The sequence below is a fragment of the Ostrea edulis genome, chromosome 9, assembly GCF_947568905.1.
Source record: "Ostrea edulis chromosome 9, xbOstEdul1.1, whole genome shotgun sequence".
NCBI lineage: Eukaryota > Metazoa > Mollusca > Bivalvia > Ostreida > Ostreidae > Ostrea > Ostrea edulis.
Window position 1 is genome coordinate 11,747,116 of NC_079172.1, and position 23,031 is coordinate 11,770,146.

At 35.3% G+C, this 23,031-nt stretch overlaps 1 protein-coding gene across 3 annotated transcripts; it reads left to right on the forward strand.

Annotated features, from left to right (window-relative positions):
- Positions 1-2,018: 2,018 nt before the first annotated feature.
- On the forward strand, positions 2,019-22,052 carry LOC125659264 (sodium-coupled monocarboxylate transporter 1-like). 3 transcript variants are annotated; one of them, XM_048890873.2, is made up of 17 exons: positions 2,019-2,197; positions 3,021-3,358; positions 6,956-7,024; positions 7,172-7,223; positions 7,526-7,593; positions 8,433-8,513; positions 8,778-8,851; positions 8,956-9,093; positions 10,008-10,143; positions 13,235-13,323; positions 13,470-13,582; positions 15,725-15,795; positions 15,935-16,021; positions 16,111-16,346; positions 17,657-17,757; positions 20,061-20,185; positions 21,630-22,052. In XM_048890873.2, coding segments are annotated over exons 1-17 (2,064 nt in total). In that variant the 5' UTR covers positions 2,019-2,196; the 3' UTR covers positions 21,915-22,052. The 3 variants fall into 3 exon arrangements, with proteins under 3 accessions (XP_048746830.2, XP_048746831.2, XP_056004499.1); XM_048890874.2 differs by lacking the exons at positions 2,019-2,197; positions 3,021-3,358 and adding an exon at positions 6,502-6,630; XM_056148524.1 differs by lacking the exons at positions 2,019-2,197; positions 3,021-3,358 and adding an exon at positions 6,714-6,869.
- The last annotated feature ends 979 nt before the right edge of the window (positions 22,053-23,031 follow it).

The window sequence follows — 23,031 nt, forward strand, 5'->3', positions numbered from 1 at the left end:
ATCTATAACACAGATCTACCTAGTCATCTACAACACACAAATCTACCTAGTCATCTATAACACACAGATCTACCTAGTCATTTATAACACACAGATCTACCTAGTCATCTACAACACACAGATCTACCTAGTTATCTACAACACACAGATCTACCTAGTCATCTACAACACACAAATCTACCTAGTCATCTACAACACACAAATCTACCTAGTCATCTATAACACATATCTACCTAGCCATCTATAACACAGATATCTACCTAGTCATCTATAACACACAGATCTACCTAGTCATCTACAACATACAGATCTACCTAGTCATCTATAACACAGATATCTACCTAATCATCTATAACACACAGATCTACCTAGTCATCTATAACACATATCTACCTAGACATCTATAACACACAGATCTACCTATACATCTACAACACACAGATCTACCTATACATCTATAACACACAGATCTACCTAGTCATCTACAACACACAGATCTACCTAGTCATCTACAACACACAGATCTACCTATACATCTACAACACACAGATCTACCTAGTCATCTATAACACACAGATCTATCTAGTCATCTATAACACACATATCTACCTAGTCATCTATAACACACAGATATACATAGTCATCTATAACACACAGATCTATCTAGTCATCTACAACACACATATCTACCTAGACATCTATAACACACATATCTACATAGCCATCTATAACACACATATCTACCTAGTCATCTACAACACACATATCTACCTAGACATCTACAACACACATATCTACCTAGTCATCTATAACACACAAATCTATCTAGTCATCTATAACACACAGATCTACCTAGTCATCTATAACACACAGATCTACCTAGCTATCTATAACACACAGATCTACCTAGTCATCTATAACACATATCTACCTAGTCATCTATAACACACAAATCTATCTAGTCATCTATAACACACAGATCTACCTAGTCATCTATAACACACAGATCTACCTAGTCATCTATAACACACATATCTACCTAGTCATCTATAACACACAGATCTACCTAGTCATCTATAACACACAGATCTACCTAGTCATCTATAACACATATCTACCTAGTCATCTACAACACACAGATCTACCTAGACATCTACAACACACAGATCTATCTAGTCATCTATAACACACAGATCTACCTAGTCATCTACAACACACAGATCTACCTAGTCATCTACAACACACAAATCTACCTAGTCATTTATAACACACAGATCTATCTAGTCATCTATAACACACATATCTACCTAGTCATCTATAACACACAGATCTACCTAGTCATCTACAACACACAGATCTACCTAGTCATCTATAACACACATATCTACCTAGTCATCTATAACACACAGATCTACCTAGTCATCTATAACACACAGATCTATCTAGTCATCTACAACACACAAATCTATCTAGTCATCTATAACACACAGATCTACCTAGTCATCTATAACACACAGATCTACCTAGTCATCTATAACACATATCTACCTAGTCATCTATAACACACAGATCTATCTAGTCATCTATAACACACATATCTACCTAGTCATCTATAACACACAGATCTACCTAGTCATCTACAACACACATATCTACCTAGTCATCTATAACACACATATTTACCTAGACATCTACAATTTACAAATTTGCCAGGTTGTCTATAACACACAGATTGCCCAGGTTGTCTATAACACTTTTAGCTAGTCAAACATTAAGTTGTATACTAATGGTCCAAACAAAACAACCCTTCTTCATATTTAGCTGTGAAAGTAACCTTACAAATCTTCAAAATTTTTGACTTTATAAAAAGTGTAGCAATTGGCGAACCTTTGTAAATAGAATAGCAGTAGTGTTAAATCTTGGATACACACTGATACTTCATTTGAATATCATGTCTCTGATTTTAGAATGAGTGTACGCATTGGGGACTATATTTGAAAAGTCGTGCCTCGGATTTACGATTGACAGTGAGTAGATGTATGCCTAGTCATTTTTCTGAATTGGTAAGTTATTCATGTGAAATGTCCCAATTTTTGTCCTGTATTTGATATAAGTACTAAATAGGTACATTTTATAAATTTATTCTCCGTCCTCTGCCTCATTCCGGTTTGGGTCTAAATCAGATAGCACGCAATAAGTAAGTTTCAAATCTTTTTTTTTTTTTTTTTTTTTTTTTTTTTTGTTGTGAAGATGTACTGTAATGTAAGTTTTATTCATGATAAATGATTGGAAAAAATTCTGCTCAAAAACTTCGAATCATTTACACATTTAACTAGCATCTGACATACGAACATACCCACGTGTTTAATTTCATTTTTATCACAAATTTGCCAGCAGATGTCTTAAAATCCATTGTAACCAAGTAAGATTAAAGGGGCATTATGCTGTAATTTTTTTTTCACAAAAATAGAATTCAATGAAATTAGCTCTTTATTATATATTTCGGAAATAACATCAGTATTTAATTATTTCAATCACTTTTTAACCTCAAAGCAGGCACATGAATATGTAATTTTGGTGATTAAATAATTATTGTCTTGCAAAACAATAATTCTGTCTTATGCAAGGTGAAGATAACGAACAGTGATCAATCTCATAACTCCTATAGGCAATACAAAATAGAGAGTTGGGCAAACATGGACCCCTCGACACATCAGAGGTGGAATCAGGTGCCTAAGAGGAGTAAGCATCCCTTGTCGATATATTTCTTTACTCTAAAAACGGATATCTAACATAGTTTTTTTCTTCATTTTAGGTTTTTCTTGTTTTTGTACAAAATAAATGTTTTTATTAGTCATTGGTATACATTCCTATGCCACTGAGAGATTTTGAGAGAAAAAGAAACGGTTGCCATCACTTTTACAGTTAATGCCCCTTTAAGATTACATCCCATCTTAACGTTTTTACTCTGATAATGTACTTTATGTGCATCATTTAATTCAATCCCTTCTTCTCTCCAGTGCAGCTACACGAATTTGGAGCCGTGGACTATATCGTTTTTATTCTCACCATTGTTGTCTCCCTTGGAATCGGAATCTATTATGCTCTGTCAGGCGGCCGCCAAAGAACCACTTCGGAATACCTCGTGGGTAACCGTAAGATGGCTGTTCTACCAGTAGCCATATCCTTACTGGTATCCTTCGAGTCCAGCATTATGATGTTAGGAACACCTGCAGAAATATACAGATATGGCATTCAGTGGATATGGGCAAATCTAGGTTTTTTCTGTGCCAACCTATTAGCGATTAAAGTAATGGTTCCGCTGATTCACCCATTAAAGATCACAAGCGCTAATGAGGTAATATATCCTTCATTGCATCGGACTCAGTCTACAATGAAAAGTAAATTTAGTACAGTAATTGCAGTGGCGGATCCAGAGGGTCGGAACACCCTCCCTTCTTTTCGTCGGAATTTTTTCTTAAAAGTGTTAAAAACGCATTTTAAGGTTGTTTTTTGTTGTTGCCCCACCCCCCTTTGAAAACTAAAATTAATTATAGAACACACACACCCTCTTCAAAAATTCCTGGATCTGCCCCAGAATTGTATATGTATCAATGTATTAGTGACATCATTGACAATGTTATACCTGTTCTCAGTACAACATATGTGAGATATCAGAGCATACAGGGACCGCAGACCTCCGTCAAGTCTCCGCAATCTCTCTTGATCTGCCACTGTTCTGTCCTTCAGGTCGCTCTCAAAACTTAATTCACTTCTGTCAGTCATCAAACCTATGTCTTGTAAAAATGTGAATGAGACCAATCTGTTACAAGTGTGTAATTTTGTCCAGATGATATAAACAGCGAAATATGACCACCTTAGCCTGAGGTAACCCCCCCCCCCCCCAACTATTGATTGAAAACATCGCTTAGTTTTCGTAAATGTTAAAAAGTTATCACTAAGATCTTTGATTAATTGAGAGTGTATTTATATATATATATATCTTTATGTTGGGATATCAGAATTTCTAGAATGCGGCTTCAATTTGTCTGACCTTGAAAAATATATTACCTTGAAAAATAAAAATATTATTGAATCTTTTTCCTTAGACTTCTCTCCCATTCACCTATTCGATTGTTGATTTTAATGCTAGATCAGTGTCCTTTGATTGACTTTGTTGTTTAATCCTGTTCTTCTGGCAATCATTATTTTTCGCTGTTCACCATATCCGAATCATCAATGGTACGGACTACCTAATATTGTTTTGAACTTAATCACTCCATATCATTATCTTCCCACTATTTTATTCCATAATCACATTGTTTTGTAAGATTTCCCTCTAAATTTTTCTGATTTCTGTAATTTTTCAAGAATAATTTTATTTTCATCCCGACCCGACCATGGTACAAACTCTCTAAACCATAGTCAGTAAACACGCTTTACAACGTAACCACCACCATTTTTATCACTCAGTACAATAGTGTATCACTCTTCTCACCAATGTAGTTTATCGATACTTGTCGTTTTTGTGCGTTATTTGTTTATGTAATTTATGTCTCTTGATAAAGACGCGGGTTGCGTCGAAAATTTGAGTTTTAAATAACCAACAGTGTCGTGGCCTTTTCAGTGCTTTTATATATATATATATATATATATATATATATATATATATATAGACTAAATGCGAAATAAGTTTACGTTTCGTTCACAAGGAAAGTTTGATGCGAATTAACGAGCATGGAATTTAAAGGCCAAAATTTTACCTTCACCCCCCCCCCTCCTTTAATGATCCCGTAATCGGAGATTTTGGGTCATATGGTTTTTGGTATGTCTATTTGTCTGTCCGCAAAAACTTTAACCTTCCCCATAACATTTGAATAGATGGTGATAGGACTTTCTTATTTTACAAGTGTATTTTTTGTGACAAGACCTTTCCTTTGGTACCAAAATTTTTGACCCCATGATCTTGAGAGTTTGGCCTACTTTTGAAAACCTTTAACACCGGCCATAACTTTTGGATGTTTAGCGATAGGGCTTTTATTCTTCACATGTGTATTCCTTTTGACAAGATCATCTTTCAGTGATCTGGAAGTTTGACCTACTTAAAAACTTTAAACTTGGCCATAACTTTTGAATGGTTAACGAACATTCTCTCACCAGAGGGCGCGTTACGCAAGCTTCACATACACCTCTGTCAACGCTTGGAATCACGTGACAATATAATCACATGGTATAAACAATCATTCTCGGTTTCCTTTCCCTTTAAAAGTTCGGGCAACAGGTGATATATCAGGCTCTTTTCATAGCTCACTGACACTTTAATAAGTACATATTTACCATTCAGCTGTTTGTCTCTTATTTTACAAGTTTTGTCATATTTTTACAGCCTTTCTTACTTTTGATTCCATGTTTACATTTAAATCTCCACCACGTGTATGTCCTATATTCATACGCATATTGCGAAGTAGTTCCAAATTTATGATCAGAAAACGGCGATTTTAAACAATTTACAGCAAGCATCAATTTAATTGCACCGAAAACATATGATAATATGACTAAATATTTAGTCCAAAACATAAATGTTGGATAATAGAAACTTTTACAAGATTTCTGTAAAAAGCCGTTGACAGAGGTGTAGTGCGAGGAGCGCACGGAACTCTGGGTAGAGAATGGGTTAACGAAAAGGCTTTCATATTTCATATGTTCATTCCTTGTGACGCGATCTTTCCTTGAGTACCATAATAATAGTTTGATGTCATACGGGGGCATCAGTGTTCTACAAACACATCTTCTTTAAATTGACGTATGGAACTCTATTCCATTATCTGGTCTATTTCGCAGAATTCATTGTGAAAATACAATGTGTAACTGCAGATGGAATATAAATGGAGATAATGATCAAAAGGAAGGTGTTTTAAAGGGGTCTTATCCTAGATTTCTAGGGGGGGGGGGGGGGGGGGGGGGGGGGGGCTAGAGTCCCTATTCCATTGCACATCATTCGCTGTGATCATGTAGAAATAAAAATTCAAATGGATCATATACGTTTGTATAAGGTTATGTCGGGGACGAAAATCATTTTCATACAACATCTTTGAAATTCATGATATAGACCCTTAATATATACCTGTATTTGAATTTCAATACTGTAATGCCGTAATTAGAAATGCGTAGTCACTCCGTTGCTCGGTTCAATCAATCTTTCGACACTCTGGATCATGACATATTTACATTTGCCACTATTTTGCTGTTTTGTCATTGATAAATTCATTATGTTTGAAGGGGGGGGGGGGTGTCTTGTCCTTGAAGTATTGTTTACAGAAAATTGTACGTTATTAAGCAAACAGAAAAAAGTTGATAACCTCTACAGAATGACTAATATCGTTCAACCAGACGCTCGGCTCTCTGACGAGCGTAGAGGCAGTCAAGCGTCTGTTTGATCGAGACTACAGAATGACGTACCCTGGATAAGTTAAAATAGTCACGTGGTCAATGTGTTACTAAACACATGAAAAGACTAAACCCTAAATACAAATACTGTAGTTTCAGTTACGGAAATTATAGAAGAGTGAATAATCGGACTAATGATATTGTCTCGGATATTTGTAAATCATTATAAAATCACTTATTTTCGTGAGTTTCCTTTACCTTGAGAACGAAGAATAATAAAACGCCAGAAAATTAACGATTTCTTTATTACTTACTGCATTCACAGCGTTGATCATTCATAATAATAATCTATTGGTAACTGGCTCTACTTCTCTTCTTTCGTTTTTCCGGGGATACCACTTGGCTCTATAACTGGTAAAATGGGAGTACAAATACTTCGTTACAGTGTAGTATTGGTCTTCCCGTTCGTTTTAGTACAAAAAGTATGAGAACTTTAATTTTTCTAATATCTGAACCTTGTGAAAATGGTTTTGAAAAACTATAACCTAAGCTGATGATTTTTATTAAGTACCTAGAGCTTCGGTTCAAATCCCACGCTGTCCGCCTGCTAGCCACGTCTCTGGGAATTTTGAATTACGTAAGTCAATTTTAATTTAGAAGTCTTAAGTTTTATCATGGCTATCAACTGATACTGTATGAGCACACAAAAAAGTTTCTATCACGTTACAGAGTATACAAATATCATAGCTATATTATGATGCCTTTGTGTATAAATATATTTCAGGTCATGTATATGGGTATTGTTCTGTTTGGCCCTGCGTTGGCCCTGGAAGCAGGTATGGTTACAGAAACTCAATGAAGTTCTCTTGCATTTGGCATTTTGAAAATTTAGTCGGTGGTAGAATAACAAAAAATGTTACCAATGAATCAGACTTATACTCAATATAGTGAAGTCTTCGTGTTAATGTAAAATTAAGTTCATTGTTATACTTAATGTCTGAACAATGTTCTAGACAACTAAAGTATCATAAAGAGCAGTCAAAATACAATCTGCTGCTGACTTTAAATAAGTTTGATTAACTACGAATATCTACCTAGCTGTGTGTTATAATTATATTACGAATTTTTTATGTTTCAGTGACGGGGTTTCCGATGCCATATTCAATTCTGATTGTCGCACTGGCTGCTGTCATATATACCTCTATAGTAAGCTTGAATTAATTATACAATTGTAGTCTGAAAAATAAATCACTTGTTTATGCATTACCAACCCTAAATATGCTGATAATCTTTAAACCAAATTACAGTTTCATTACCATGGTGGAGAATCACGTGACATACGATTTTGGCGGTCGGAAAGTTTTAAACTGAAAACAAAAACTGCGTCAATGTTCTCTGCTTCTATGTCTCGCAGAACTACCATTTTAGTATAGATTTGTTTCTGAGAAAATCCTCCAAATGCTGATATAAATCATCTGACAATTCGTTATTGATAAAGGTGTTACTTGTTCGTTTGAATTTTCCCTTGTATTGACTTTCGTCTTCATTTTTATGGGTATTAGGTCATGCTAAAGTCACGTGATTCGCCCCAGTTCATATATTTAGTTCATTGACCTATGACATTGACTGTGCAGATTTAGAATATTCGTTGGCGATGCAGTATGTTGTTCATTTTTTCCACTATATGTGTGTATCGTACCTGTGGACGATGGTCGACATTATGTCTACATGACATTGATCACAATTATGTATCAGCACCCTATATCCTGTCAATAAGCTATACAATTTCTATATCCTTCACTTTATTAGCATTGCAATAATGACCATTATATCACATCGACATTGTGCCACCATCGTACTTTTCACCCTGTCGACATCGGTCTGTGTGTCTCTTTACCCACGGACTAGAGTCCACAAATATGTCCATTAGTTAGCAATTTTCTCTTGTACATTGATAAAGATTAACGCAGGTTAAAGAAATATATCGGTTAACTAATTTGAAAGTTTTTGTGGAACTCAAGTTAGTGTTTATTTCTTTATGACAGGGAGGGATCAAAGCTGTGATATGGACGGATGTTTTCCAGTTTATGGTAATGTTTTCCGGAATATTCGCTGTGATGATAAAAGTAAGTCTGCCAGAAAACAAATCCGGAAAAATCTTAACTAGCTTATATTTCTATAAGCCTGTGTTAACTTTTGAAATTGAATATGATTTATATATTTAATTTTCCAATTCAGATTTTGTTACGATGAAATGTAAGAAATCAGGATTCTAATTAGAACAATAAACCCCCTAAAACAATAAAAATCTTGTTTCCTATATAATTCTAAAACCATTCCAGCAATAAATCATCCCGTGTATAGAAGCTTTATATTTTCTTACCTATCAGGGAACGATAGACATAGGGGGTATTGGTAAGACCTGGAAAATAGCTAATGAGAATGGAAGATTAAACTGGTTCAAGTAAGTGTTTCTGAAGTTTTCTAAATGACAGTATTCTCAAAACACATTAGAAGAAAACTTCTCCAATTTTGAAATAATGTAATGCTGAATTATATTTTCTGTAGTTTTGATTTGGACCCTAGAGCTCGTCACACCTTTTGGAACCTCTTCATTGGCAGTGTGGTCAGAGGACTTTTTCTTATCTTCAATCAATCATCTGTTCAAAGGATTTCCTCTACACCTACTTTATCTGATGCTAAAAAGTTATTAGAAACGCTCTCTCTCTCTCTCTCTCTCTCTCTCTCTCTCTCTCTCTCTCTCTCTCTCTCTCATGTTATTTACTGTAACTTTTCTTTTCGTTGTTTTGTGGCATGGACATAGGCGGATCCAGGAATTTGTGAAATGAGGGGTCTAGCGCTTGATCTTTTAGGTATTTTTATAACCTCCACCCCTACCCCATATACACCCTTTGCTTGCGTATATAACACCTTAAGGAAATATTGAGACAGTTTTTATACAAGGAAATGTTGAATGTATTTACTACTTGTTTCCAAAGTTCTAGTCCTTCTATTTGCCATACTCATATCTTATATCGCAATGAAATGAAAAAAGCTAATTTAAAGGTTATTCCCAATAGATCGGGGTAAATGGTGCAAAATCCTACATTCTGAGCATTTCCTGGCACTTCTTTTTCACTTTCACATTGTCTACTTCTTCAACAAAACTTTTATGTTACATATACTTTTTAAGAATTCTTAAGTGATACTTGTATCTAACAAAAATATTGTAAATATTCAGCAGTGTGTCGTCATATTTATCCTAAAATTAAATGATATACTAGTGTTGATAAATTTGAACAATGCAATTAACCCCCCTGGATCCACCCTTGCATATGTACCCACAACTACAAGAAAGGAAAACAACAGAACACTTTCCATGCCTCCAGCAGCTTTAACGATTTTCCCAGATCAAGAGCACTTGACTCAATGAAAGGGATTTATCAGTATAAAATATTTCCATTAGTATCAAGTTTAAAAATTGATTAACTAAGATAAATAACGAATTTTTGTTATTAGTCTTTTTGAAATACTTTATAATTTGGTGGGAATTTCGTCAAATGAATACTTTTATTAAGAAGCTAACAATCTCTAGTTTCTTGGTTATGTTTGTTTTATAGAGTAATGTATTACACCGCCCCTGGTTTCCTCGTAACCATATTTCTAGCAGTCATAGAGGGGATTATAGCATATTCCTACTACCATACTATTAGATGCGATCCATTAGCGTCAAAGACCATCAAAAATTCTAATCAGGTTAGACCAGTATCTATATATTTTAGATATTTCTGACGTTTTATTGTTCTTTTTCAATTTTCACAAATATGGTATTTCAGTTCCACGTATTGAATCTTTCTTGCAATATTGTGGTAGGGCCAGAAATATATCCAATGCTGTTTCAACGTTGAAAATTTATTGAATTGTGGTTCAAACGATATATTGATAATTTGACTTTTCATTGTTCAACATTGACGGTATAAATTCTTTTCAACGTTGAAAATCGATGGATTTTCAATGGTGAAGGAGTTTAATGTTGAATTATTAAATTGTATTTGAATTATTATTGATGTTCCTGTTATAACATAGCTAAAATAGTTTACGAACTATTCACTTGTAAATATCTGCTCGTTACACACTACTGATGTTACAGGTTGTTCCGGCTATGGTTATGAGTATTTTATTTTCAGATTGTTCCGGCTATGGTTATGAGTATTTTATTTTTAGATTGTTCCGGCTATGATTATGAGTATTTTATTTTCAGATTGTTCCGGCTATGTGGTTATGGATATTTTGCTTACAGATTGTTCCGGCTATGGTTATGAGTATTTTATTTTCAGCTTGTTCCGGCTATGATTATGAGTATTTTATTTTTAGATTGTTCCGGCTTTAGTTATGAGTATTTTATTTTCAGATTGTTCCGGCTATGTGGTTATGGGTATTTTATTTTCAGATTGTTCCGGCTATGTGGTTATGGATATTTTGCCTACAGATTGTTCCGGCTATGTGGTTATGGGTATTTTATTTTCAGATTGTTCCGGCTATGGTTATGGGTATTTTGTTTTCAGATTGTTCCGGCTATGGTTATGAGTATTTTATTTTTAGATTGTTCCGGCTATGATTATGAGTATTTTATTTTTAGATTGTTCCGGCTTTAGTTATGGGTATTTTATTTTCAGATTGTTCCGGCTATGTGGTTATGGGTATTTTATTTTCAGATTGTTCCGGCTATGTGGTTATGGGTATTTTATTTTTAGATTGTTCCAGCTATGTGGTTATGGATATTTTGCCTACAGATTGTTCCGGCTATGTGGTTATGGGTATTTTATTTTCAGCTTGCTCCGGCTATGATTATGAGTATTTTATTTTTAGATTGTTCCGGCTTTGGTTATGGGTATTTTATTTTTAGATTGTTCCGGCTATGGTTATGGGTATTTTATTTTCAGATTGTTCCGGCTATGGTTATGGGTATTTTGTTTTCAGATTGTTCCGGCTTTAGTTATGGGTATTTTGTTTTCAGATTGTTCCGGCAATGGCTATGGGTATTTTGTTTTCAGATTGTTCTGGCTATGGTTATGGTTATATTGTTTTCAGCTTGTTCCGGCTATGGTTATGGGCAATTTGCTTACAGATTGTTCCGACTATGGTTACGGGTATTTTATTTTTAGATTGTTCCGGCTATGGTTATGGGTATTTTATTTTCAGATTGTTCCGGCTATGGTTATGGGTATTTTGTTTTCAGATTGTTCCGGCTATGGTTATGGGTATTTTGTTTTCAGATTGTTCTGGCTATGGTTATGGTTATATTGTTTTCAGATTGTTCCGGCTATGGTTATGGGTATTTTGTTTTCAGATTGTTCTGGCTATGGTTATGGTTATATTGTTTTCAGCTTGTTCCGGCTATGGTTATGGGCAATTTGCTTACAGATTGTTCCGACTATGGTTACGGGTATTTTATTTTTAGATTGTTCCGGCTATGGTTATGGGTATTTTATTTTCAGATTGTTCCGGCTATGGTTATGGGTATTTTGTTTTCAGATTGTTCCGGCTATGGTTATGGGTATTTTGTTTTCAGATTGTTCTGGCTATGGTTATGGTTATATTGTTTTCAGATTGTTCCGGCTATGGTTATGGGTATTTTGTTTTCAGATTGTTCCGGCTATGGTTATGGGTATTTTATTTTTAGATTGTTCCGGCTATGGTTATGGGTATTTTATTTTCAGATTGTTCCGGCTATGGTTATGGGTATTTTGTTTTCAGATTGTTCCGGCTATGGTTATGGATATTTTGTTTTCAGATTGTTCCGGCTATGGTTATGGATATTTTGTTTTCAGATTGTTCCGGCTATGATTATGGATATTTTGTTTTTAGATTGTTCCGGCTATGTGGTTATGGGTATTTTATTATCAGATTGTTCCGGCTATGTGGTTATGGGTATTTTATTTTCAGATTGTTCCGGCTATGGTTATGAGTATTTTGTTTTCAGATTGTTCCGGCTATGATTATGAGTATTTTATTTTTAGATTGTTCCAGCTATGTGGTTATGGATATTTTGCTTACAGATTGTTCCGGCTATGTGGTTATGGGTATTTTATTTTTAGCTTGTTCCGGCTATGATTATGAGTATTTTATTTTTAGATTGTTCCGGCTATGTGGTTATGGGTATTTTATTTTCAGATTGTTCCGGCTATGGTTATGAGTATTTTGTTTTCAGATTGTTCCGGCTATGGTTATGGGTATTTTGTTTTCAGATTGTTCCGGCTATGGTTATGGGTATTTTGTTTTCAGATTGTTCCGGCAATGGTTATGGGTATTTTGTTTTCAGATTGTTCCGGCTATGGTTATGGTTATATTGTTTTCAGCTTGTTCCGGCTATGGTTATGGATATTTTGCTTACAGATTGTTCTGGCTATAGTTATGGGTATTTTGTTTTCAAATTGTTCCGGCTATGGTTATGGGTATTTTTTTTCCAGATTGTTCCGGCTATGGTAATGGGTATTTTGTTTTCAGATTGTTCCGGCTAAGGTTATAGGTACATTGTATTTTATTTTTAGATTGTTCCGGCTATGGTTATGGGTATTTTGTTTTTAGATTGTTCCGGCTATGGTTATGGGTATTTTATTTGTAGATTGTTCCGGCTATGGTAATGGGTATTCTATTTTTAGATTGTTCCGGCTATGGTTATGGGTATTTTATATTTAGATTGTTCCGTCTATGGTTATGGGTATTTCATATTTAGATTGTTCCGTCTATGGATATGGGTATTTTATATTTAGATTGTTCCGTCTATGGATATGGGTATTTTATATTTAGATTGTTCCGTCTATGGTTTTGGGTATTTTATAATTAGATTGTTCCGGCTATGGTTATGAGCATTTTTGGCGACATCCCCGGTATGCCCGGCCTCTTCATAGCTTCTCTGTTTAGTGCATCTTTAAGGTAAGTTTATGTTTTATCAGAAATTCTCGGCAAATGTAATTAAAATCAAAATTCAGTAATCACCTGGAGTTGCTCTCTATTCAGGATACTCTATTCATTGTTGTATGTCAGTATATGTATATATTGAGATATGATACTTTTCACAGTACCTTATCGTCGGGACTAAGTAGCTTATCTGCGCTGGTGTGGCAGGACTTTGTTAGACCCCATACCAAACCGATGTCAGAATTCAAAGCCACTGTGATCGCTAAACTATCAGGTGAGGTACAACACATATAGAGGTATAGACAGTTGTTGCATGGCTTCTTATTGAACTGTCAAACTGTTGTCCCGAGGTAGAGGAGAAGACCCGAGAAACTGTTGCAAAGGCCGAAGGCAATATATTCCCAGGTCTTCTCCCCTACCGAGCGCGGGAACAGCTGAATAGTACCCAAAGAGCCATGCAATGAGTTCATTACCTAATCAACTATCATAATTCTTAAATTTGGTAGTACAAATTAACAAAATAATTACCTGAGACATACCGCGGTATCTCTATCCCGCGGGGGGAGCGCGGAAAATACGGGATCCGCGTTGGCCGTACTGCATCAAGCCAATGATCAGTATGAATTTTCTTTCATCTGATTTTGCAACAATATCAACATTTTGTTATTTGAAAGTGAAACACAACGTTTCCATCATTGAACGCTTGAACATCGACAAGACGCTTACATCTACATATATTGAACGCTTAAACATCGCCAAGACGCTTACATCTACATGTAGTAAAATTTCGCTCTTTGACCGGGAAAGAGTTTGATAAGTTTAATGACCAAACCTAGGTAAACAGTTAGAACTGAATAACAACAAAATGTATGTAATAGGTTCGGTATTAATGCCCGAACACAAATCTATTTATACATGTAGCTCGCTGATCTTACCAATTTATATGGAGTATTTCATCGACCAAATTCCAACTAGTCAAAACGATCAAAACCTATAACAACTTTATACAAATATCTGAAACGTACACACAAGTACACATTAGTTACAAAACAAATACCCAGCTTCAGTTTCGCGGTTCTATCGCACTCATCGTGTCAAGTTAACCGTTTACAAGTTCTGACTCATAGTTTCAAATTAACCGTTTACAAGTTCCGACTCATAGTCTCAGGTTAACCGTTTACAAGTTCTGACTCATATTGTCAAATTAACTGTTTACAAGTTCCGACTCATAGTATCAAATTAACCGTTTACAAGTTCCGACTCATAGTCTCAAATTAACCGTTTACAAGTTCTGACTCATAGTCTCGAGTTAACTGTTTACAAGTTCTGACTCATAGTCTCAAGTTAACTGTTTACAAGTTCCGACTCATAGTCTCAAATTACCCGTTTACAAGTTCTGACTCATAGTCTCAAGTTAACTGTTTACAAGTTCCGACTCATAGTCTCAAATTAACCGTTTACAAATTCTGATTCATAGTTTCAAATTAACCGTTTACAAGTTCTAACTCATAGTCTCAAGTTAACCGTTTACAAGTTCTGACTCATAGTCTCAAGTTAACTGTTTACAAGTTCCGACTCATAGTCTCAAATTAACCGTTTACAAGTTCTGATTCATAGTTTCAAATTAACCGTTTACAAGTTCTAACTCATAGTCTCAAGTTAACCGTTTACAAGTTCTGACTCATAGTCTCAAATTAACCGTTTACAAGTTCTGACTCATATTGTCAAATTAACTATTTACAAGTTCTGACTCATAGTCTCAAGTTAACTGTTTACAAGTTCTGACTCATAGTCTCAGGTTAACCGTTTACAAGTTCTGACTCATTTTGTCAAATTAACTGTTTACAAGTTCCGACTCATAGTCTCAAGTTAACCGTTTACAAATTCCGACTCATAGTATCAAATTAACCGTTTACAAGTTCTGACTGTTGAAAATTAAATTGCGCTAACACATAATGAAAGAGTGTCATACAAATCAAATTGCACCATAGACAGTTCAACGGTCTGATGACTTTCTGTCCTTTCACGAACAGACGAATTAGATAATACGTCCATTCTCGTCACCTCCAAAGTTCAAACTCTCTTGCAGACAAACTCTTGCACGCGTTAATTCCCCGCGAAGCTTTCAAGTGGCTCTACAATACACAACAAAAATCAAAGCAAAATAGCTGATGCAGTAATATTATGCAATAATACAATTCACAACATGTTAGATACATCACTTATCGTGACAATAGTCACTATTGCCTCTGTAAACCTCACTGAATACGTACTAAACTTCTAGAATGGATCAGGAAATACCTGAAATCTGTGAACAATTATTTGTCAACCTCAACATGTGCACGGATATTCATTGCATTCTTTAATTTTCCGATTTGTAACAAGTGATAGTTTCGATGTCCCATCTTTCTTTTAGTTGTCGTATTTGGATGCATGGCCGTTGCAGTTGCCTTTCTTGTTTCGACCATCGGTGGAACCCTTGTACAGGTATATATAATCTGGAGGTTCAATTTATCCGCTTGGGTGTGGAAATAGCCGGAAGCTACCATGTGTTGTGAATTCCAAATGAGATACAGTATACACCAATTCAAGATAAATCAAATTATAGAAACTTTTGAAATTTCAGATTACGGGAACTATTCTTTCTACAATAGGAGGACCATTAACAGGGGTATATCTCATTGGCTGTTTCTGTCCGTGGGTTAACGCCAAGGTAAATAAACTGTATTTCATCAGGCACAAAATTGAAGAAGAAAAAACCCACTTCCTCGGTCTGTACTCCTACATTTGAATTTTCTCTAGGGAGCTATTTTCAGCTGCATAAGTGGAGTAGCAATAGTTGGATGGATTGCTACGGGAATGTCCGTATCCACGGGAATCAAAAGAACGCCTCCTCTTCCGCCGGCCCCCACAGACAAATGCTTTGATCCCTCCTTTGTTGCCAATGCTAGTGACTGGATGATGAATTCAACATTAGAAACCATGTATTCCACCATTATGACAACGGAAGCGTCTGTCCTTGTTGAACCAGTGGAACCGTTGGTTTTCATTCATTTTCATAGCCTCAGCATCAAATAGTCGGGGGCATAGTTTTTATCCCGTTTGTCTGTCTTTCTTTGGAAAAATTAATGCTGTTTTAACTCTTGAACGTTCGAGATTTGGTATTCAGTGGGCGTAATTCTTCTCGCGTAGAAAGCCTATCGTACCTGAGCAGTCACATCGACGTGGATTCAACATTATTTCAACAAAATTTAAACGTTGAGCTAAAGTTGAAAAATAGGTTAGTGAAAATTAAAATAACGTTGAAATTCCGACGTTCAATCAATGATGATATTTTATGTTGATTATGGGTTTCATTTACCGGGGTATGTTGAACATTGGTTGTATAGAGTTCCTTCCCCTAATGAACCACAAGTGCATATTACAAATGTTACTTGAGCAGCACCTGGTGGTTCATTAGTTTTTAATAAGTGTATGAATTTTTAAAAAAAAATAAAATGTAGAATTGTAACTTCACAATAAAAGGTAGCAATAACCTATTTTCAAGAAGGGACCATAAGCAGTGATTATTGATAATCAAAGTTAGCGATGCACACAAATACTAAGTCTTCTTGGCATTCAAATGGAGGATTGACAAAACCTGGTCAATGTTGAATCAATTACAACACAACACTGACAACTGAACTTGTGATAGTATCGTCTTAACTTTGAAATAGTCTTGCTAAGATAAACAATTTCAACTTTGTTTTAACGTTGAAATTTGTTTTTACATCTTCAACATTGAGCAGTCGTCTTGATCGTAAAGGTTGTCTCAACGTCGAAACAACACAGTAAGTTCAAAATCGAACCGATGTGCACCTTCAGTGGTGTTTCAACGTTGACACTTTCTTTTGTGTCTTTTAGGAAAGTTGTCTTTTGTGTCTGCTGGGAAGGTTGCCCTTCCGACTCTGACCACTGCCTTAGTTATCGAAAATGTTATATAAACTTTTGAATTACAAAGAAAAGGAAATTCTTGTGACGATGCCTCTACAATGCGTGCTTCACGTGATGACATTCAATTTTCTACAATGCATGCTTCACGTAATGACATTCAATTTTTGTCACTGTAACTTGCAGTGTAAGTTTCGCTGGAGGTGTTCGTGTTTCACAATCACTTTCGTGTACTGAAATATTTGTATTCTTACATTTCTATGATAATATAGTAACTTTTAATTCCAAAATGTGAAACCTTAGTAATATATGCATCTAGAATATCGAAGAAAAAAACTTAAGTTTCTTGGCAAAATAGATTAATCAGATAGGTGTTTCTCAAGTAAGTCTAAATACTGAGCTCTTTGATATGTTGCAGGAAAGGCCTTGATCAGCTGTATTCAATCTCCTACACCCTCCTAAGTATCATCGGATTGATCAACAGTGTCATTTCGGGAACTATTTTCAGTTTCCTAACTGGTATCTTTTGTTTCTTTTCTTACTGGCTCTTGAAGACATGGTACAATCACACATTTTTCAATGAAATATGGATTAACGGGAGAAAGTATGTTTGATTACGAAATACGTTAGAGTGCTTTTATACCAAGAGAAGCATGTCATTTAGTACACTAGTTCGATTTTATTTCATAAGACCTTATTTTCGCGTGGATACAATGATGTATTTCATCATGAGACATAACTTTCACGGGCGGATCATTAATTTAAGTCTTCTATGTGTAAGAGTTTATTCGCAAAAACAAAATTTTTGCGAATATCTAGTGTCGCGAAATTACTCGTAAATAATATTTATGTATGCTCCGTTTGGCACAAATATAGCTCCATCATAAGAATGAATCATAACACCTTTGTCAGGAATTAGAATAGTCATTTACTGAGGAAATAAATGACAAGAGTATTGTAACATATATACAAAAGGATGTGTTAAACAGATTAACAAATCCGACAAATAAAAAGCAATACATAAATATGATTGATGACAGTGCTGCCTAGGATAACATATATACAAAGAGATATGTTCAACAAATTCACAAATCTCACAAATAAAACACAATTCAATAAATATGACGACAATGCTTTGACAGTACATAATAGAACAAATAAAAATTGCCAAGTTCTAAAAAATGCCAAAGATGGGGCTATTACCGCCCGCCGAGAACAGATAAAAAACGATATGATGGCGGAGGGGAGGGTGGTGGAGAGACTTCTGCTACACATCTATCAACACAAAGACTTTTGCTGCACATCTATCATCAACAAGTATAAAATGGCGACTGACGCTATTCCCCTACACATGCGCACACAACATAGATATAACTGTACATTCAAGAATAGACGCCAAATTCAAATGAAGAAAAAATATCACCAACATAAACATTTTATTTTCATAAATATGTTTTTTCGTGCAGAAAAGGTGATTTACAGTAATTTGTATGTGTTTATTTTTTTTAGTTTATTTATCCAATTTGTTGGTTAGCCTTGCAAAGATACAAAATTTCATCAAGTTGAATAAAGCAAACATAAAACGTACACCATTATAGATGCTGTATTGTTTTCTTCTGCCAACGCCAATAATGTGTTAGTAGTTTTTCACATGAGCAGACGGTTAAAAAAACCTTTTTGATCAAAATATCTCAGTCGTTGTCTGCATTATTATTCACGTCAACAATTTTTGCTATAATTTACATCTTTTCAGAACCTGTTGAGCCAGTTTCAAGCTTACTTAGCACAATATAATTCTTAAATAAAAAGGGGTGTTAATTAGAATGAAAGGACATACCCTCTTTAAAGGGGAGATGATAAATATGAAAAGCTTGGATGTTAAATTCAAAACTTTTCTCAATGGTCCAATTTCAACCAAATTCCTCACAAAGTATACTTGGGTAAAGGGGATTAAAGTTTGGTCAAATGTGGGGCCACTCTCTTCAGAATGGAGATAATGAAAATAATGGAAAATTGGATGCTGTTTTTGAAAAAAATCTTCAGAATGAATTTTTACCAAACTTGGCAAAAGCATCCTTAAGGAAAATGTTTTCAAATAAAAGTTCATGTTCCTTTTTCAAGGGAAGGTAATAATAAAATAGGTATACTTAATAGAATAAAATCTTCTATTGAATTAATGAATTACAAAATTTAACATCACCGTATACAAGTAGTGCACATTGAAGTTTGTTTTATAAGGAGGCTACTAATGGGGTATGAAACTCTCCTAGAAATATGTTACTTAAAAAGAAACCACTTTAAAATTCTCTCTGAAGCAGCAAGAGCACTGTATGTCAAACGAAAATGAAAGCACCCTCAAGCAGATTCAGTTTTATTCAAATTGTATCCCCCATTGATGCATCTTGTTTACAAGACTGAACCATGCCAGTGTTCTTTAATGAAAATGGACCATCTGTGACAGTCCTGGTGGGAATTATAAGGGTATATCCACAGATGCTTTACCTTAATTACTTTCATTATGTATAAGACGGTAAAAATGATTAATTCATTCAAATTGTGCCGCTCCAGGGTTAGGAATTGGCCACAATGTGAATATAGACTTTTACATATCTCAGAAACTAAATAGTTCAGTTATATTATTGGTCTATAATAAACATATGTATATTGATCTACAAATTTTTATGCAGTGTTCATGACGTGTTACCTTTCAGAATCAAAGTTTAGAATTATATTCATTTATAGAATTAATCTATTGTTATTGTGAGTCACTGTAATATAAACAAATCTGTCATTTTTCACCAGTAATCCACCATTCGTTACAGGTTACACAAAGCCTGAGGAATCAGACCCAAGATATTTGATATCCCTTACAGACGAGTTATTATTCTTTCTTCCGGAGTGGATCAGAAAACCACTGCGATTTGGATATAATTATGATAGAGCAAAGGTACCTTGGTTTATATCAATCTATGATACAATATAATTTTGCCAAGGCTCTTGAGTTTTATCAATTTATGATATTATGATGAATGAGCAATGCTACGTTAGATAATATCAATTTATTATATAATTATAAATAAGCATAGACACGTTAGTTAATATCAATATATGATACAGTTATAATTGAGCAAATGTATAATAAATGATATTGATATGTGTATGGTATAATCGTGAGTGATATAGGATGCCTAAGTTAATCTTTATTTATAAAATCAAAGAGATAGGGCAGAGGTATGTTATTATAAGGTAGAATAATTTCGTGTTTTCCGTGATATCTGAGATCTAATATCCTCAAACATAGAACTTGAAATTGATCTGCACGTGACCTCGAAGTGAATAAAGCTGTAGCGGTCAGCCGGGTTCGGTCGCGGGTTGGAAGATAGCTCAGTTGGTAGAGCAGCTGACTAGAGATTCAAGGGCCCTGGGTTCGAATACCGGTCTCGTCTGTTGCATTTTTCCCTTTATGTTACCTTTGGAGCCGTTGACTATCCCTAAGCTTGCAAGCGAAAGTCCTGCCGGGGGCAAAGAAACCTGAGTTGTGTCTTCGAGGACGAAGACAATTTAAGGAGGAAGGAATGTAGCGGTCAGTCGGGTTTGATTGCCGGTGACCAGATACAAGTAGCTCAGTTGGTAGAGAACCTGACAGGAGGTCTGGGTTCGAATCCCGGTCTGGTCCATTGCACTTTCTCCCTTGCTGTTGCAAAAACATTTGATTTTTCCAGCATTAGAAATAAAACATTGGGAATTTCAAAAATCGATACGATTTCTTAATCATTTTGGTCACATAATAAAAAGTCGCATCTCTACTCACTTTCTAATTGTAAAGACTGACTGTCGAATTATAGTAACATCGAACCCGATCTAAAGATCACGATCAGAAATTGTATGGTAAGTTCGTTCATTATTTAGTCATTTGAAAAACTCCCGCCTCTTATCACTTTAGAGAAGGTCTTGCATTGTTCATATCTGTCTACATGATGACCAACCAGGTATCGTTTCATAGGTTCTACCTGCCAGTTTCGATGTTTTAAGTAATGAAGAAATTATTGACATTTTCTAGGTCAATACGACGCTTTAGCTACCCTCGAAGTACGTATTCATTCGTCATCCGGATTCGGTGAATATTGTCACCTATCGGCTTCCGTAATATTATACTTCTGAAGTAGCTAAAACATCGTATTGACCTTAAAAAAATAGCAAAAATGGCAGATAATACAGTCACCAATCGGTTAACGATATATAGTTAACCAATCCTACGAATACATTGTATCAAACAAACAATAATTATATATTATAGTACACATGATCTACAATACGATATTATCCTTACCTAACACACGACTCCTTTTGTAATTCAGATATATATTATTGTGTTTTAAATTTTTACATAGGCTTACAAAGAAAAAGAATTCACTGAAATAGACCTCGTAAGTGATAAGATACACAACTTTGCCAATGTGACTATCACAATAAGTTCTGAGAAGAGAGAAAAGGACAAGATTAACGGTGTTGGCGAACTCTTAATAGAGGATCCACAATTGGAGAGGGTGGCCGCAGACGAAGATGGTACTGTAACGGGCGTCACACTGTTAGTCAGAGAGAAGGAAGACGCATCAAATGATAACAGCGGAGAGGAAGAAGCCAGCGCTCTTCTAACCAAGCAAGAACAAATGTAACAATATTAATAATGATGAAGTGAGTTAAATTTCAAAAGAATGTGTTATGTCGAGTGTAGAGAAGGTTTAAATCAATTAGCGATGTATTTTGAAATATCATAGTATGTATGTTTGAATTTTAATAAAAATGAAATCCTTTCTTATTCTTCATATAAAATGCAAATATTACGATTTATGTACAATGATGGTAGAACTGGGACCCTTGTGATACAACAGCGGAGGACATTGGACCATGTAGTTAACTCTAAAGGTTCATTCAAGGTATCGAGAGCATGAATGACGACATAAATTATGTTCAGGAGCCACAAATATTCTCAGGATGAGACCGCTAAAACCGAGGCTCTGCGTCACAGCAGGTGTGGCAAGAGAAAGACCCCCTGCTCAAAGGTCGTAAGTACCGAGCATAAGCCTTTATTTTGCAGCCCTTCAACGGCAATGGTGACGTCTCCATGAGTGAAGAGTTCTCGAGAGGGACCTTAAACAATATACAATCAATCATAGCGCCACATAATTAATTAGTACACACCTGTAGATTTGTGTAGTGGTACCACATCAATCGCAAAAAACGAGGTCCCGTGTCACAGTAGGTGTGACACGATAGAGATCCCTCCCTGCTCATAGGTCATAAGTGCTAAGTATAAGCCTAAATTTTGCAGCCAGTCACCGCCAATGGTGACGTCTCCATAGATGTGAAATATTTTCGAGAGGGACGTTGAACAATATACAACCAACCAACCACATCAATGAACTAGTGAAGATGATGAACAGCGATCACTGAAATGTGAAGATAATGAACATCAATGAACTAGTGAAGATGACGAACAGCGATCAATGAAAGGTGAAGATAATGAACAGCGATTAATCTGGTATCTCCTATAATGAATACAAAATCAAGAGTAGGTCAAACATGGACATCCCGGAGGTGGGATTAGGTGCCGAGGAGAAAGCATTCCCTGTTGACCGGTCACACAGCGTTTAGCCCTTTATCCTAATCAGGTAAACTTAGAAATCCGTAGTTATAATCAGTGTGCAAAGAACGGCCTATCGATTGTAGTGAAATACCGTATAAGTGGAATTTTTAGCGAGACACAAATTAAGCGTTTTCCCCATAAGCATG

Excerpts from the sequence above, each read along its gene's own strand:
- LOC125659264 (XM_048890873.2), top strand. Across the intron at positions 13,583-15,724 it reads TGTGATCGCTAAACTATCAG|TTGTCGTATTTGGATGCATG; the intron begins GTGAGGTACAAC and ends TCTTTCTTTTAG. Across the intron at positions 20,186-21,629 it reads ATAATTATGATAGAGCAAAG|GCTTACAAAGAAAAAGAATT; the intron begins GTACCTTGGTTT and ends ATTTTTACATAG.